The 16,952-nt window shown below is 53.3% G+C and overlaps 1 protein-coding gene across 1 annotated transcript in view; it reads left to right on the top strand.

Moving 5' to 3' along the window:
* Positions 1-16,952, top strand: part of PTK7 (protein tyrosine kinase 7 (inactive)) — a 60,518-nt gene that overhangs the window by 38,002 nt on the left and 5,564 nt on the right. The window contains exons 6-17 of the mRNA XM_033864218.2: positions 730-878; positions 1,128-1,394; positions 4,954-5,087; positions 5,248-5,383; positions 5,495-5,614; positions 6,907-7,056; positions 7,174-7,324; positions 7,422-7,549; positions 8,893-9,096; positions 9,955-10,110; positions 10,736-10,968; positions 11,869-11,949. Coding sequence (XP_033720109.1) covers positions 730-878; positions 1,128-1,394; positions 4,954-5,087; positions 5,248-5,383; positions 5,495-5,614; positions 6,907-7,056; positions 7,174-7,324; positions 7,422-7,549; positions 8,893-9,096; positions 9,955-10,110; positions 10,736-10,968; positions 11,869-11,949 — 1,909 coding nt within the window. The remainder of the gene's footprint in view (positions 1-729; positions 879-1,127; positions 1,395-4,953; positions 5,088-5,247; positions 5,384-5,494; positions 5,615-6,906; positions 7,057-7,173; positions 7,325-7,421; positions 7,550-8,892; positions 9,097-9,954; positions 10,111-10,735; positions 10,969-11,868; positions 11,950-16,952) is intronic.

The following is a 16,952-nucleotide window of genomic DNA, read 5'->3' as shown; positions in this document are numbered from 1 at the left end:
TCCTCCCCTTCTGCCCACATGGGTCCTCTGGGATGGGGGGTAGAGACCCAAGGGTGGAGGGACACAGGGGACCTGGGGGATCACAGTCTGCACAGGAAGGTCCTGGAGGGCAAGGATACCTTACTCACACACATGCACGCACACGCACATTTTTTGGAAGAAGCAGACATTACTAGAAGGTGCCGGGAGGTGTCAGGCCCTCTATAGGGACTTCTGTCCTCATCCAGGCCCTATGAGAGCAGAGACCACACCACCTGTGTGGTGTCAGGTGTGGCCATGGTCCTTTGGAGGTGTGGCTCCCTAGGCTGTGGGCTGGGATCCCGCCTGGCTGCAGCCCTGAGGACATCATCAGTAGTCCGTCTGGTGCGTCTGAAGGACTTCTGGTGCTGGAGTTGCTGCTTTACCAGCAGGCGTATCTTGACACTGTCTCCACATTGATTGCTTGCTGCCTCCCACTTGCACTGCTGCTCGCCTGGCTGCCCCAAAGCTGCGTCTCTTGTAATTAGAATACACACCTCCACATACACGCGGACAAGCGCACGCACACACGTGCACACACAGGCACACACGCACACACCAGAGTGGCGTGTTGGCTTCCTTCTCTCTGCCCTGTTCCTGGTTGATTCCTTCCTGCATATCTGACCTGTGCAGGATGGGGTTCCACTGGCCGCCCTCCAGAAGAAGGCCTGTGGGCCACTCCTTTCAAAGAGCACTCTCTCCCCTCCACAGCCCCCCGCACGTCCGCAGAGCCACGGTGTTTGCCAACGGGTCCCTGCTGCTGACCCAGGTCCGGCCGCGCAATGCAGGGGTCTACCGCTGCGTAGGCCAGGGCCAGAGGGGCCCTCCTGTCATCCTGGAGGCCACTCTCCACCTGGCAGGTGGGTCCCTGGGTCTGGGGTGCCGAGGTGGGAGCCGCCTTCAACGTTGTGGGCACGTAGAGATTTAGGCTCCTGTTTCCACTCAGAGCAGCTTGGAGGGCAGAGGGAGGAAGAGGATGCTGGGCTTGGAAGAGGAAATGCTGAAGGTCACGGGGAGGGCTCGTGCTGGAAAGGGCAAGGCTTGCTGCGGGAGAACGTCAGGTACCCTGGGCCCCACAGTAACCAGGCTGTCTGCTCCCATCCCTGCAGAGATTGAAGATATGCCACCATTTGAGCCACGGGTGTTCACGGCTGGCAGCGAGGAGCGTGTGGCCTGCCCGCCCCCCCAGGGTCTGCCGGAGCCCAGTGTGTGGTGGGAGCACGCGGGAGCCCGTCTGCCTGCCCACGGCAGAGTCTACCAGCAGGGCCATGAGCTGGTATTTGCCAGCACTGCCGAGAGCGATGCTGGTGTCTATACCTGCCATGCAGCCAACCTGGCTGGTTGGCGGAGACAGGATGTCAACATCACCGTGGCCAGTGAGCACCTTTGCCCTGAAGGGCGAGGCGAGGAGGGGAGCCCAGGTCCCAGGAGGTCTTGGGCTCTGGGTGTGATGGATAGAGGCTTCCCTGGTGCTCACCTGAGGCCCTGCCTCAGCTCTGAGCCCTGCCGGCTTGGGAACCAGTCAGCCGTTGGGAGGTGATATTGGAGTGGACAGTGGCGAGTCAGGCACAGAGGTTGTGGTGCCAGAAAAGTGGTCCTCTGGCTGCAGAGGACAAAGCAACAGAGTGGGAGTCTTGAGACCCAGGTCCCACTCCGTCCCCAGTGCATGGAATGACCACGGGTAGAAAGTCACCTGCCTTGCCAGGCGTCAGTTTCCTCATCCATAAAATAGGGCTTAATAACTCACTACCTTCCCTACTAGATGGCCAGAAAGATCAGTGAAGTAGATAAAAAAGATCTTTCCTTTTCTTTTTGGGGAAGGTGATGTGTCAGAATTATAGGTAGTAATTATTTTATTTGTTGTTATACTTTCCAAATTTCTACAGTGAACATATGACTTGTGAAATAAATGATAAAGACCTATATACCCTTGCTACAGGCATAGAGATTTATTTATTTATACCATGCCTGTGTCAAACGTTTATGATAATTTAAAAGGATATCCGAGACAAATTCATACACACACACATACCATTTTGCAACCTGCTTCTTCCATTTACCTCTACATCTTTCCAAGTAGGTAAATTGCAAAAATTCAAAAAGATTTCAAACATGAAAAGAGCTTTGTACACTTGGAAGTTGTGATGGTATTATTCCCATTAAGATATTAAAACCTAGGAGACATGCACTTTCGTGCTCAGGTACCTGGTTCGGGTGGGAAGCTGCAGCATCCAGGTAACATGCGCTCAGGACACTTCCACAGCGACGTGCAGACAAATGCAAGCAGCCATGATCAGCCTTTCTCCAGTCGGGGTCTGTTGTTCACCTGTTTCATTGGGGACGCTTTTATTTTTTTATTATTTTTTAATTTTGCATTTTATTTATTTATTTTTAATTATTTTTGGCTGCGTTGGATCTTTGTTACTTCGTTACTGTTTGCGGGCTTTCTCTAGTTGCAGTGAGCAGGGGCTACTCTTCATTGTGGTGTGCAGGCTTCTCATTGTGGTGACTTCTCTTGTTGCAGAGCACGGGCTCTAGGCATGCGGGCTTCAGTAGTGTGGCACGTGGGCTCAGTAGTTGTGGCTCATGGGCTTAGTTGTTCCGCGGCATGTGGCATCTTCCTGGACCAGGATCGAACCCATGTCCCCTGCATTGGCAGGCGGTTTCTTAAGCACTGCGCCACCAGGGAAGTCCCGGGGATGCTTTTAAAAATACAGAATCTGGGACCACACTCCACATCTCCTGCCCCCGGCCTCTCTGGGGGTGGGCCCAGACAAAGAGTGTTCAGCATATGCTCCAAGTGAGGCATATGCGTGCTGGAGGTGGGAGTGCTGGCTTTGATCAGTCTTTTGACAGGCACCAACAGTGCCCTGTGCCTGCACTGCTCCCTGAGAAGACCTGTGGAATTAGAGAGAGTGCGTGACGCACGCAGGGCTGGACTGGTGCGAAGGGGTAGTGGGTACAGTTCGGGGGAGGAAGGACTCCATCCCTGCATTCCATCAACAGCTTTATCGAGTGCCTTCTTTGTGCTGGGCACTGCTCCCAGTACTGGGAATGCAGCAATGAACAAAGCAGACAAAAATCCTTCCCCTTGTGGAGCTCGTAGTCTAATAGCAACAAAGCAAGCAAGGAAAACAATTGAATGAACAAATATATGATTTTAGGTGGCAGCAGAGCCATGAAGAAAAATCAAATAGGGTAAGTGACAGAGAGATGGCATGAGGGCCAGGGGGAGTTTAGAGAAGGCTTCTTTAGAAGGTGGTATTTGAGCTGATGCTTAAATTAAAGAGGGAACCACGTGGACGGGCCCTGAGCAAGAACTGGGCTTGTAAATTGAAGGGACAGCAGTAGCCTGTGTGGCTTGTGTTGAATAAGTGATGGTGAGTGTGGTTGAGGTTGTCTGAGAGGCAGAGATTAGATCATATGAAGCTTTGTAAGAACATGGTAAGGACTTTGGTTTGTAATACAAGTGTACCAGTTAGCTACTGCTGTGTAACAAACCAGTCCAAAACATGAAACAATAGCCACCGATTTGCTCATGATTGATTCTGTGGGTATGGTTCAGCTCCATGTGCTGTTGGCGGCAGCTGGTACGTCAGTTGGTGGCTGGCTGTTCCCTGATGTCCTCCCTCAGGTGCCTCGCTCAGTCTGGCAGTTGAGGGAGGATATCGACCAGGGTGCCTTGGTTCCCTTCCACACAGCCACTCCAACAGACTAGCTCAGGCTTCTCACGTGGAGGCTGGGTTCCAAGAGTGCAAAACTGGATGCTGCAAGCCTTCTCAAGGCATTAGCTTAGACATTGTCCACTATATTCTATTGGACCGGGCAAGTCTCAGGCCACCCAGATTCCAGGCAGTAGAGAAATAGACCCTGCCTCTTGATGGGAAAGTGGCAACGCCACATTACAAAGAGAAGCAAGAGATGGGAGGACTGTTTAAAGCCACCTTTGCAAAGTCTGCCCCACCAAGTCAGAGGATGAGAAGTCCTTGCAGGGACTGAGTGTGAGAGTGACATTTTCAAAAGGTGACTCTGGCTATTCTGAGAAGACTAGACTGTTAGGGGCAAGAGTCTAAACAGGAAACCAGTTAATAGATGACTGTAATCGTCTAGGGGAGGTGTTTAAGGGGCTTGAACAGAGGTGGTAGCGGTGGAGGTGGGAGGTGGTGAAAGTTAGGATACATTTTAGAGCTGAGGTAGATGAGGTTTGTATAGAATGAATGTGATGGCGGGGGGAGCCGTAGAGAGAGAAGTCAACTAAGTTTTTGGCTTATACAGTTGGCTGGATAGTGGTGCTATTTACTGAGATAGAGAAAACTGTGATGAGCAGGTTTGGGGAGAAACTGAGCATTCTCTTTTGCACGTATAAAGCCTGAAGTGCCTATTAGATATCCAGTTGGAAACGCCGGTAGGATTTGCAGGTCTGAAGTTCATTGGGGGGAGGCCAGGAGCCAGGCTGTGTATTTGGGACTCATCCACTTGGATGGTACTGAAGGCCGTGGACTGGATGAGATCATTCAGGGGATGAGCATGGCTAAAACGGAACAGAGATTCAGGGACCGAGCCTCGGAACGTTATGGTGTAATAAAGAAAGCAAGGATTTTGGAGTCATGCAGACCAGAGTTTTCAATCCTCTCTCTATCATGGATTAATAAATCACCATTACTTCTTTGAACCTCTGTTGTCTTACCTATAAAATGGGTATAAAAATAAATACCTGGGGGGTATATTGTGATCATTAGCTAGGATAATGTTCAAAAGGTACCGGCACATGGGCCTTCACTAAGGGGTCATGGCTGCAGTTATTGCCGGAGCAGACAAGGGTTTCTAAACTCAGGGCCGGGGTTGGGGGGGAGGGTATTAGAATTTCTTGGGATTGGATCTGTTGGTTTTGTAGATGGGTTGGTCAACCTTCTGTTTCCTCCCTGTCCCTCTAAGCTGTGCCCACGTGGCTAGAGAAGCCCCAAGACAGCCAGCTGGAGGAGGGCAAGCCAGGCTACTTGCATTGCCTGACCCAGGCCACACCCAAACCCACAGTCTCCTGGTACAGAAACCAGATGCTCATCTCGGAGGTGAGAACGGGGATTACTGCTGGGGGGGTGGGGCGGGGACACGGAGTCCTCTGTGCTCACCTCCAAGGCTCGCTTCCCCCCACCCCGAGGCTGTCCCCCAGGGAGATGATGGTGGGGGGTAGGCCGAGACCTGCTCTCAGGCACATCTTCTGTGCTGCAGGACTCGCGGTTCGAGGTCTTCAAGAACGGGACCTTGCGCATCAACAGCGTGGAGGTGTACGACGGGACGTGGTACCGCTGCGTGAGCAGCACCCCCGCTGGCAGCATCGAGGCCCAGGCCCGCGTCCAAGTGCTGGGTGAGCTGGCGCCTGGCCTCCTGGGCAGGAGAGGACCAGGGAGGGAGCAGCAGCGTCCAGAATCTTCAGGCCTGCCGCCTCAATTCCTCCCCTTTTCTGCTACTGAAACAGAAAAGCTCAAGTTCACACCACCGCCCCGGCCGCAGCAGTGCATGGAGTTTGACAAGGAGGCCACGGTTCCCTGCTCAGCCACAGGCCGAGAGAAGCCCACTATTAAGTGGGTCCGGGCAGGTGGGTACTGTGTGAGCATGGGGTGGGGGCAGCAGGCAGTCCACTGGTCAGATGTATGCCTGTCTGAGGACGAGCTGAGTGCCCAAAACTTTGGGATAGACAAGAAATGTAGGGGCCGATTTATGGTCCAGTTAGAAAAAAAAAAGCCAGACACAAAAGAGGTCAGGTTACAGCATTAAACAACATATAAGACGACTCAAGGCAACAAATGATTGGATTGGTCCAGACAGGGCCGTAAAGTCCTTTCCCTCTTTTCAAAATAGTCATCCTTTCCAATGTAAAAGTAATCCTTTAGAAAATTTTGGCAGAAAATAATGCATAATCCCACCATCAGTCATCTCTGGGTGTGTACCTTTTTGTGTGTACATCTTTTTGTTTTTACATAGCAGTTTTACTGTACATATAATTTTCACTTATTATACTTCCATGAGTTGAGTCATGCTTACTATAGAAATAGAAGATGCAGATAACTGTATGTAATTTTATCTTTTTTTACTTAACATTATCAAGCATTTCCCCGTGGTTTTGTACATAAACATTGGTTTTGATGATTGCAATAATATTCCAATGATTGGATTCACTGTAATTTACTTAAATATCCCCTAAATGTTGGACATTTGGGTTGTTAACCACCCTCCCTTCCTCCCTCCCTTTCTCTGCCTCTTTCTCTCTCTCTCTCTCTCTCTGTCTTTTTATTGCTGCAATAAACATCTTGAGGCAGAGTTTTTTCTGGACTTGGGTTTATTTCGTTTGGGAAAGATTCCCAGAAATGGAATAATTATGTATAAAAGGGTATGCACATCATTACAACCCTTGATGCGAATGGCCAAATTGTTTTTTAAAAGGTTTTTACATTCCCATTAACAGTGAGAGAGAGGGGGGTTGTAGATTCTGAGCAGCAAGTGGGCTGTCTCTGCTCAGGTGTCTGGGGGAGCTGTCTGTGGGGGGTGGAACTCAGAATGGGTGGGACGATGGCAAAGAGCAGGAATGGGTTCTAGGAGTGGAGAGTGACAGGCAGTGAGGGTGAGAGCAAGGCACATTCCAAGCCCAACCAGAAGTCCGGTTTGGTGGAAGTGGAACGTTATACAGGGCAGTAGAAGGACGTGAGACTGAAAAATTAGAAAAGGAGTAAGTAATAGGGACTCCCAATGCCTGGCTCAGGCGTTTGGATCTTGTCTGTGAATAGCCAGGAGCGATGCCGTGTTTTTCAGTAGAGGCGAGTGACTGAGGGCTTTGCTGGCCACTCATGGGACTCTGGTCCATCCCATCATTCCCCAATGTTGCCCCTGTAGATGGGAGCAGCCTTCCAGAGTGGGTGACGGACAACGCTGGGACCTTGCACTTCGCCAGGGTGACCCGCAATGATGCCGGCAACTACACTTGCATCGCCTCCAATGGGCTGCAGGGCCAGATCCGTGCCCACGTCCAGCTCACCGTGGCAGGTGCGACCGTGCAGGGGGCTGGGGCTGGGGCTGGCGGGCCCTGTGGGGCAGCTGCCTGCACCCCGCCAGCCCCTTTGCTCAGTGCTCCCTGCCCCTCACCGGGCTCTTCCCATCCAGTGTTCATCACCTTCAAGGTGGAGCCGGAGCGCACGACCGTGTACCAGGGCCACACGGCCCTGCTGCGGTGCGAGGCCCAGGGGGACCCCAAGCCACTCATTCAGTGGAAGGGCAAAGACCGTATCCTGGACCCCACCAAGCTGGGACCCAGGTAGGCTGTCTCCTTCCCACACCCACCCTGCCTCTCCTGCAGCCCAGTCTCCCTGGAGCTGGCCTGGTGGGCAACGCTGTGACTTCTCTCCTGGCAGGATGCACATCTTCCAGAACGGCTCCCTGGTGATCCACGATGTTGCCCCCGAGGACTCGGGCCGCTACACCTGCATCGCGGGCAACAGCTGCAACATCAAGCACACGGAGGCCCCCCTTTATGTCGTGGGTATGGGACCCGGAGGGGTGTCCTGCACAGGAAGTGGGGGCACCTCACTTCTTTCTCATCCTTGTGCTCATCGGCCCCTGTACACAGAAGGCACGAAACCATTTTTGCGGTGGGCGCGGGCATTCAGCTGTGTCCCCTCCACCAGGCCACCTCACCATCAGTCTCAGGTTCCTTGCCTGGACCTGGGCTCTCCCTTAAACATTCCACAGCTAGTGGGTGTGTGCCTGTTCCGGGGAAGTCAGGGGATGGTGCCCTTGTCCTAAAATGCTTCCTCCCAGGTCTCCCTACAGGTCCCTGGGTGGGCAGGGAGGGGATCAGGCCAGGAAGCAGCAGCACAAGTTTCCTTTACCCTGGAGGCCCAGAGAGGATGGTGTGTCAGGTGAAACACCCTGACTAGGGTCAGGGACTTGGGGTTTGGGTCTGGCCTCTCTTGTTAACCACCTCTGTGCCCTTGCAGGTGTTATTTCCTCCCCAGGGGCTTTTTTCTCTGTCTGTAAGGTGGGCGTGGTTTAAATGAGAGGTTTCAAACTTTTTTTGGTTTAGCAGCAGAACTGGTTTTCTAGACAAAGTTTTATGTGGAACTTTAAATGAGTAAGGTGAAGTGACAGCCTCCTTGGTTGAAGCCACTGGGTGTGTGTGAGAGTTGGGGAATCCTGCATGGCCTCCCCCTTGGGCCTCTCTCCCTCCAGGCACCTCTTTCTCCATGGGACCCGAAGCCACTGAAAGCCCCTAGACTAGAAGATCCCTTCTGCAAATACGTTTCTCTTTTTTTAATTTTTTTTTTTTTTTTTTTTTTGGCCATGCCGCACATGAAAGGTCTTAGTTCCCTGACCAGGGATTGAACCCATGCCCCCTGCAGTGGAAGTGCAGAGCCCTAACCACTGGACCGCCAGGGAAGTCCCTACCAATACTTTTCTTGAAGAACCACTCTGTGCTGGGCGATGACTGGGATTCTAAACCAAAAGTTCCCAGATGCAGCTCTTCAGAGCCTGACTCATGATGTTAAGTCATTAAGGAAGCTTGTTAGCAAACAGTGTGGGTTTGTGGTGGGGCCGACAGATGTGCCTCTTAGATGTGTCCCCGGCCTCGTGTCCAGATGCAGAGCCAGCTTGGGAATCACTGGCCTCAACTCCTGCAGAGCTCCCTCTGGCCTTGGTGGGGCCCTGAGGACCTGGCCCTTGTTGATGCCATTGCTGGTGGTGACCCTCCCTGGGTCGCTCTGGCTTGGTCAGGCCAAGTGTCTGGGAGGTTGTCTTATGTGTGCAGTAGGGAGCAGCCAGTAGAGAAGTAGGGCTGGGCTTGCTTCAGCGGCCCCTGCTCACACCTATCTGTATGTCTCTCAGACAAGCCGGTGCTGGAGGAGTCGGAGGGCCTGGGCAGCCCTCCACCTTACAAGATGATCCAGACTATTGGGCTGTCGGTGGGCGCCGCCGTGGCCTACATCATTGCCGTGCTGGGCCTCATGTTCTACTGCAAGAAGCGCTGCAAGGCCAAGCGGCTTCAGAAGCAGCCGGAGGGCGAGGAGCCAGAGATGGAGTGCCTCAACGGTGAGGGGCCCTGGAGGAGGGAGGCCCAGGAAGAGGGAGGCGGTGCTGTGCGCAGGTGCTGAGCGCCCTCCCGTGGCCACGGAGGACAGCGCTGTGGCGCTGGAGGGAACTGCTGGAGCCAGAGCAGAGCCGCTCCGCACCGCCCCCCTCCTCTTCCCCCGCCGCCCCCCTGTCCCAATCCCAGCTGGAAGCCTGGAGTTGGCCGATTCCCTGGGCCTTGGCTTCTGCGCAACCTGGCTTACATCTTGCTCGTTGGAGCCTCTTGGGCCAGCCTCCTACGTTTCCCTGCCTTCTCCCTGCAGTTCGAAACCACAGACATAATTTAAGTATGTGTGTTCATGTTTCTTTGCACACCTTGTCTCCCCCCATTAGTCTTTGAGATTCCCCAGGGGCGATCTGTCTGCCTGTTTCCCTCCTCCTGCCATTCTCTCCTCCGACTGGGAGCCCCCTGGGGACATTGCTGGGTCTCCCCTCTCAGTTTAGGAGTTCAGGAGCAGGGCCTGGGTTTCCCTTGTTGTGATTTTCCCTTTGTGCCTGCAGGAGACCCTATGAAAGCAAAAACCCTTATGTCACCATGCTGTCCAGGGACCATTGACTCAGATAAGACTTGTGCAGTTTTTTCCATTTCAAAAGTTGTAATCGGCTGTGTCAATAAGTGGCCATACCCTAAGGGATGCCTGTCTCCCTCGCCCCAGCCCTATCAGTTCATCGGTTGGATTGTGTGTGGATTTTGTGTGGGACCCCAGGATTGGACCCCTTTGGTGGAAGTGGGAGATTGTGGAAAAGAACTGCAGTCCCCGCCATGGTGGCCAGAGTGTCAGGTCTTATCCTGACACCCTCCCTGCCCCTTCTTCCCAGGTGGCCCTCTGCAGAATGGACAGCCCTCAGCAGAGATCCAAGAGGAAGTGGCCTTGACCAGCTTGGGCTCCAGCTCCGCGGCCACCAACAAACGCCACAGCACAAGTGACAAGATGCACTTCCCTCGGGCCAGCCTGCAGCCCATCACCACACTGGGTGTGTTGCCTTGGCCATCATCACCCCTGCTTAACTACAGGCTCTGGTCTGTCTTGGGGCTGCGCCAGGGCTGGTGGCTCTGGAGTCCCTGAGGCCCAGAACATCAGAAATGGAGGGAGCTTTGGAGAGGCCCGGTCCAGTGTGTCCCCCACCTGTTGTCCACACCCCACCTCCACAGATTTTGTCATTCCTGTGTATTATTCACTTGATGTTTTATTTAGATTGACTCTCCCTCACCTTTAAAAAGAAATCAACTAAAGTTAGCTTTGTTTTAGGAATGACTCTGAAAGTTACGGATCTGTGCTAGTTAAATGTTTTCTGAGCATAGGTTAGAATGTAGAACTAAGATCTATTTATGGTGAATGACCTAAAATTCTCATACAGACCACCCTCTAGAAAGTACCATTAATCTGACCCCTTTATTTCACTGTTAGCAACTGCCAGGCCCAGGGCAGAAGGGGAAGTGGTTTGCTCAGGGTCACCCACACAGCTGGGGCCACCGCCCGGTCCAGGTGGGTGGAGCAGAGAGACTCCCTGCTGTGTGACACAGGCCAGGTGCCTCCCAAGTCAGGGGCTTTCTCTGCTCGGGGGAAGGCTGCTGGCCGACTCAGACGTGTGCCCGCAGGGAAGAGCGAGTTTGGGGAGGTGTTCCTGGCAAAGGCGCAGGGCTTGGAAGAGGGGGTGCCAGAGACCCTGGTGCTTGTGAAGAGCCTGCAGAGCCGGGACGAGCAGCAGCAGCTGGACTTCCGGAGGGAGTTCGAGATGTTTGGGAAGCTGAACCACGCCAACGTGGTGAGGCTGCTGGGACTGTGCCGGGAGGCCGAGCCCCACTACATGGTGCTGGAGTATGTGGACCTGGTATGCTGCTGGCCGGGGCCCTGCTTGCCTCGGGCTGGGCAGTGCTCTGACCTGGGGGGTGGGGGGCACCGTGGGAACCTGCTGTCACCACCTTGAGATGCTCAGCCTCCTGTCCCCCCAGCTCTCCGACACCCACCTTTCGTTGACCCGCACCCCGTCTGCCAGCCCCAGGTCTGGGGGTGAGACCCAGGTTCTTCCGGCTTCTCCCTCTGCCCGCTGCTCAGAAACTGGCTTTCCTTCTTTCCCTGCAGCCCGCACCACTTGAGGGACAGTGTTAACCCAGCTACTAGCCTTCTCTTTCCACCCTGCTTGGCATGCCCAGCTCCACCCCTCACCCTTCATTCCCTCGCCCATCTAGGCCTAATCCCCTTGGTCTTCGAGCTGCTGCTTGTCAAACTCCCCAGCTCGGGGCAGGAAGGGGGCAGAGTGACCCTCGTCTTTCTGTTAGCGAGTGCTCGTGAGCACTTTGTGCATGTTTTTGCCGCTGGTGTCCCCTCTTTGTTATGTCTGGAGGACACAGCCTTCCTGTCTGGGGTCCGTGAAGACCCCGTGAGGACGGAGGGTTGGGGGCTGTGGGGTTTTCCTCTCCTGGCTCCCTCAGGGCAGGGGCTTCCTCACCTGCCCATCTGGGGCCTCCCCTGAGGGCCGCAATGACCGTCCTCCTCCCTTTCCGACGTGAGAGCTTCTAGGAGGCACTTCCTATAGTTTTTAATTCCCACTGGACACTCCCCATGGGAGGGGGTCTGGGCTGGGGATTGGGCGTTCAGGTCAGAGCTCCTCAACCCCCCCACCCACCCACCATCCCCCCGGGGCGGGTACCTTGTGAGCACCTGCTGGGTTGGATGCTTTGGAGATACCGGCTGGACTCTGACTTGACAGGGACGCTTGGCTTTTCCTCAGGGAGACCTCAAACAGTTCCTGAGGATTTCCAAGAGCAAGGATGAAAAGTTGAAGTCGCAGCCCCTCAGCACGAAGCAGAAGGTGAGGACGGGGGCGGGTCGAGGCCCCCAAGGTGGGCCAGGACCCGGGGCGGTTACCTAACAGCAGTGCACTGGTTGAAGGCATCCTGTGGGCCAGGCCTCGTGTAAGTACTTACCTCAGCGATCACGGTGATCCTCTGCGATACATGTCGCTGTCCGAGTTGTGGGTGAAGACGCCAAGGTTTAGAGAGATTAGGTGACTTGTCCCAGTCATGGAGCCTGTGAGTGCCTTTGTGTGGCCATGTTGCTTTCGGAGAGAAGAGCTGCCCTTCACCTTGGCCGCTGGAGCAGGACTTCTGTCGCCTGCCTTGGACGCTGAGCTGGAGGAGCAGCAGGCAGCCTGGGCGTCTAGGGGCCTTCGGGGCTGGGCGTGGCCCTGAGCGTGTTGCTTCATCCTCCGCGTGTGAACTGGCCTCCTGACATGGTGCCCCTGCCTCCATCTCCGAGAATCCACAGGATTGTCTGCTATGGCTGTATGTGGAAAGCCACAGGACAGGACGTGCTTCTCCAGGTGGGTGGGATGTCAGGACCCCAGAGCTCACAAATCAGGGCACGCGTGGAGCCAGTGAATCTGGCATGATGGGCCCTTGGGGATGCAAAATTGAGACTGTGCCTGTCCTTGGGGCACTTAGGATCTAGTGGGAGAGCTTGGGTAAGTGAGTATGGCGCGTGCCTTACAGACTTCAGGTAAGACACAGAAAGCAAGTGAGAGACATAAAATAAGAGACGTTGAAGACATCCACGTCCTTTAGGTGGACAGAGAGTGTGGTTAACAAAGAAGGTCTCCTGGTAGAGAAAGGCATTCGAGTTCAAGTCTCAAGGACAAGAAGTAGGTGAATGGTGGGAAGAAGAGGAGTTTAGGTATGTTGCTTTGGCTGGGACAGGGGCGTAGGCAGGTGACGGGAAGTTATTTCCATCACGTGATCCGAGGGACTCTCTTTGGCTGAGAGCCATCACCACTGTTGCTGAAGATCTCTCCACACTTTTTTGCCCAAGTGTCTTGAACTTGATGGGGAAAATGCAGTAAGTTGGGTTTCATACTCTCCAAGGACAATATTCTGCATTGGATGGTGGGGGAAGGGCATTGCTTTAAAAAAAAATTGGAGGTTTATGGACTGTACCTCAGACTTGCGGAATCTGTGAGAGTGGGGTCTGAGGATCTGCATTTTTTTTTTTTTTTTTTGCGGTATGCGGGCCTCTCACTGTTGTGGCCTCTCCCATTGGGGAGCAGAGGCTCCGGATGCGCAGGCTCAGCGGCCATGGCTCACGGGCCCAGCCGCTCCACGGCATGTGGGCTCTTCCCGGACCGGGGCACGAACCCGTGTCCCCTGTATCGGCAGGCAGACTCTCAACCACTGCGCCACCAGGGAAGCCCGGATCCGCACTTTTTAAACAAGCTCTCCAGCTGATTCTTAAGCTCATTAAGGTTCAAGGAGCCCAGGAGTAGGATAGTGGCTTTGTAATGGTTTTGGTTAAAGTCCCCTGTAAGAAATGCATTTTAGGGCTTCCCTGGTGTCGCAGTGGTTAAGAATCCTCCTGCCGATGCAGGGGACATGGGTTTGTGCCCTGGTCCAGGAAGATCCCACATGCCACAGAGCAACTAAGCCCGTATACCACAACTACCGAGCCTGCGCTCTAGAGCCCGCAAGCCACAACTACTAAAGCCCTTGTGCCTAGAGCCTGTGCTCCGCAACCAGAGAAGCCACCACAATGAGAAGCCCGCACACCGCAACAAAGAGTGGCCCCTGCTCGCCGCAACTAGAGAAAGCCCGCACGCAGCAACGAAGACTCCAACGCAGCCAAAAATAATAAATAAATTTATTTAAAAAAATGCATTTTAGGGCTTCCCTGGTGGCGCAGTGGTTGAGAGTCCGCCTGCCGATGCAGGGGACACGGGTTCGTGCCTCGGTCCGGGAAGATCCCACATGCCGCGGAGCGGCTGGGCCCGTGAGCCTTGGCCGCTGAGCCTGCGCGTCCGGAGCCTGTGCTCCGCAACGGGAGAGGCCACAACAGTGAGAGGCCCGCGTACCGCAAAAAAAAAAAAAAAAAAAAAAAAAATGCATTTTACATCATGGCCCAGCAAACACACACATACACACACACACAACTAAAATTAATCTTTCACAACCCTGTATTTGATGCACTTAATATTTCCTATCCTATCCTTTTTTTTTTTTTAACCCACTAAATTGGTTTTCAGACCCATATGGGTCTCGATCAGTAGTTTGAAAAACACTTCTTTTGGGGGATTCCATGAAAATGAAAATTCTTAGGAAAGCTATATTAAAATTTGTAGATGCTTTCTGGCGCTAATAATTTAGTGAGCTGCTGTGCCACTTTATATTCCTAGGGTTCTGGGGGAATAGAAGGAGAAAACGTTCAGGTTTTTTTTTTTTTTTTTTTTTTTTTTTTTTGCGGTACGCGGGCCTCTCACTGGCGTGGCCTCTCCCGTTGCGGAGCACAGGCTCCGGACGCGCAGGCTCAGCGGCCATGGCTCATGGGCCCAGCCACTCCGCGGCATGTGGGATCTTCCCGGACTGGGGCACAAACCCTTGTCCCCTGTATTGGCAGGCGGTCTCTCAACCACTGCGCCACCAGGGAAGCCCAACGTTCAGTTTTTTTTTTTTTTTTTTTTTTTTTTTAACGTTCAGTTTTTAAAGGGAGGTGGTGGAGTGGTAAGCAGGGTGCTCCCTGGCCAGCTAGAGCTGGAATGAGGGCGCTGTGCCTGGACGGGGAGGAGCCTCAGGAGGATTCCAGGGTAGCTGTGGGATCGTGATAGCAATCAAAGACACAGGCCCTGGGTGGTGGCATAATTGTAGGTGATGCTTGTTAGAGTAGCTGATAAGATAATGGAGATGTTGAAGTTGGAGCACTGTAACCTGTGATTTCTCCATGGATCACCTGCAAGCTAATGATGGGACCAGGAGCAGGGGCCGCTTAGCACACCTGGTGGACAACGCTTTGCTTTAAGCAGTCAGATGCCGGATAGGAAGCAGCAGCCTGTTTGGGAAGAGCAGGGAAGCATCACGGTGGCTTAGCCAGAACTTGGGCGAGCCCCCAGGGTGTTAAAGTTGGAAAGGAGGGGTGGATCTGGTCTTTACCAAACTGCAGGTGTTTATAACAGCATTTGAAAATTAATCCCGTGGCCATCTGATGGCAGCTTGCCCAGCAGTAAGGAAACACTTAACTGGCTTGGGTTAACAGAATTCCCTTTTACTGTCCTCGCTTAGCCAGTATTTCCAGAAGCACTGCTTCTCTGGAAAGATAGCAAGTTAGTCACTGGGCCAAGACCTCTGTCTTCTGTTCCCATGACTAGCAGCAGATTGTTTAGCTTGTGAGCCAGAGCAGAGAGGGCAGGCTGAGGGGAAAGCCAAGTCTGATGAGGGCTTGTTACAAAATCCTTTGTCTGCCCCTTACGGACAACGGGGCAAGGCTGGACAATGCCCTGGCGTTTCGTTTTTTTTTTTTTTTGCGGTAGGCGGACCTCTCACTGTTGTGGCCTCACCCGTTGTGGAGCACAGGCTCCGGACGCGCAGGCTCAGCGGCCATGGCTCACGGGCCCAGCCGCTCCGCGGCATGTGGGATCTTCCCAGACTGGGGCACGAACCCACGTCCCCTGCATCGGCAGGCGGACTCCCAACCACTGCGCCACCAGGGAAGCCCGTGGCTTCACTTTTGATAAAGAAAATGCACCAAAAAGATGAGATTTCCCCTAACTCTTGGTAGTGGCCCGCGTTCAGCCCGTCTGCATATGCAGTGTCAGTCGATATGTTGGATATGTAATGGGTCCAGACTGGTTGTGGTTGGGATCAGTGCTGCCTAATAGAACTGAATAGAATAGGTGGTGGAAACATTCCATACCTGTGCTGTCCAGTGCAGTGGTCACCAGCCCCACGTGGCTACTGAGCACTTAGCATGTGGCTAGAGAGACGGAGGAGCTGAGTTTTTTATTTTATTAAGTTTTAATTAACTGAAATAGCCACACGGGTCTAGGGGGCTACTGTTTTGGACAGCGCAGGTGTAGACCATTGTTTTTAAACTTTTTTTGACTGAGACCCACAGTAGCAAAAAAAAGAAAAAGAGAAGAGAGCACATTTTACATCACAATGCAACACAGATGTGCATATTTATTTATTTATTTTAAATATTCTAAAGTATCACTTTTTTAAAATTAATTTATTTATTTTTGGTTGCGTTGGGTCTTTGTTGCTGCGTGCGGGCTTTTCTCTAGTTGTGACGAGTGGTGGCTGTTCTTCATTGCGGTGCACGGGCTTCTCATTGCGGTGGCTTCTCTAGTTGCAGAGCACAGGCTCTAGGCGCACGGGCTCCAGTAGTTGTGGCACGTGGGCTCAGTAGTTGTGGCTCGCGGGCTCTAGAGCGCAGGCTCAGTAGTTGTGGCACACGGACTTAGTTGCTCCTCGGCATGTGGGATCTTCCCGGAGCAGGGCTTGAGCCGTTGTCCCCTGCATTAGCAGGTGGATTCTTAACCACTGCGCCACCAGGGAAGTCCCAGACGTGTATATTTAAAAAATGAAAAAAGTTCCATGAATGATAGTTATCCTTACCACGTGTGATACACTCTGATATTTTCTATTCCTTTAAAAAAAAAATGCTGGTTAAGATTCACTAAATGGGTTTTATGCCATACTAGTAGGTTGTGACCACAATTAGCAACTCTCCAGTGGAGGCAGTGGGGCCTGCAGGGATCTCACTGGTCAGAGCACACAGACTGAGAAGATCTGTTTTTGGAGTGACCCCTCTCCCAGTGTTTGGACTCAGCTCCTCTCCTGGCCTTTCCGTAACCCTGGGAGCCAGGCCGGTGAAGCTGCTTGGAGCCAGCCAGGGATGCCGAAGGGCCAGTCCACAGCCAGCACCCCACCCCTGGGGTCACTGATGGCAGACAGCCCTTCCTGTGCCCCCATCCACAGTGAGGTGACCCAGGAAAGGCGGCTGCAGTGTTGAGGAAAGAGCCAGGCTTTGGCATTCGGCTGGGACTGTGGGCAA

This window comes from Tursiops truncatus, chromosome 10 (assembly GCF_011762595.2).
Source record: "Tursiops truncatus isolate mTurTru1 chromosome 10, mTurTru1.mat.Y, whole genome shotgun sequence".
NCBI lineage: Eukaryota > Metazoa > Chordata > Mammalia > Artiodactyla > Delphinidae > Tursiops > Tursiops truncatus.
This window is presented reverse-complemented; position numbering and strand designations above follow the sequence as displayed.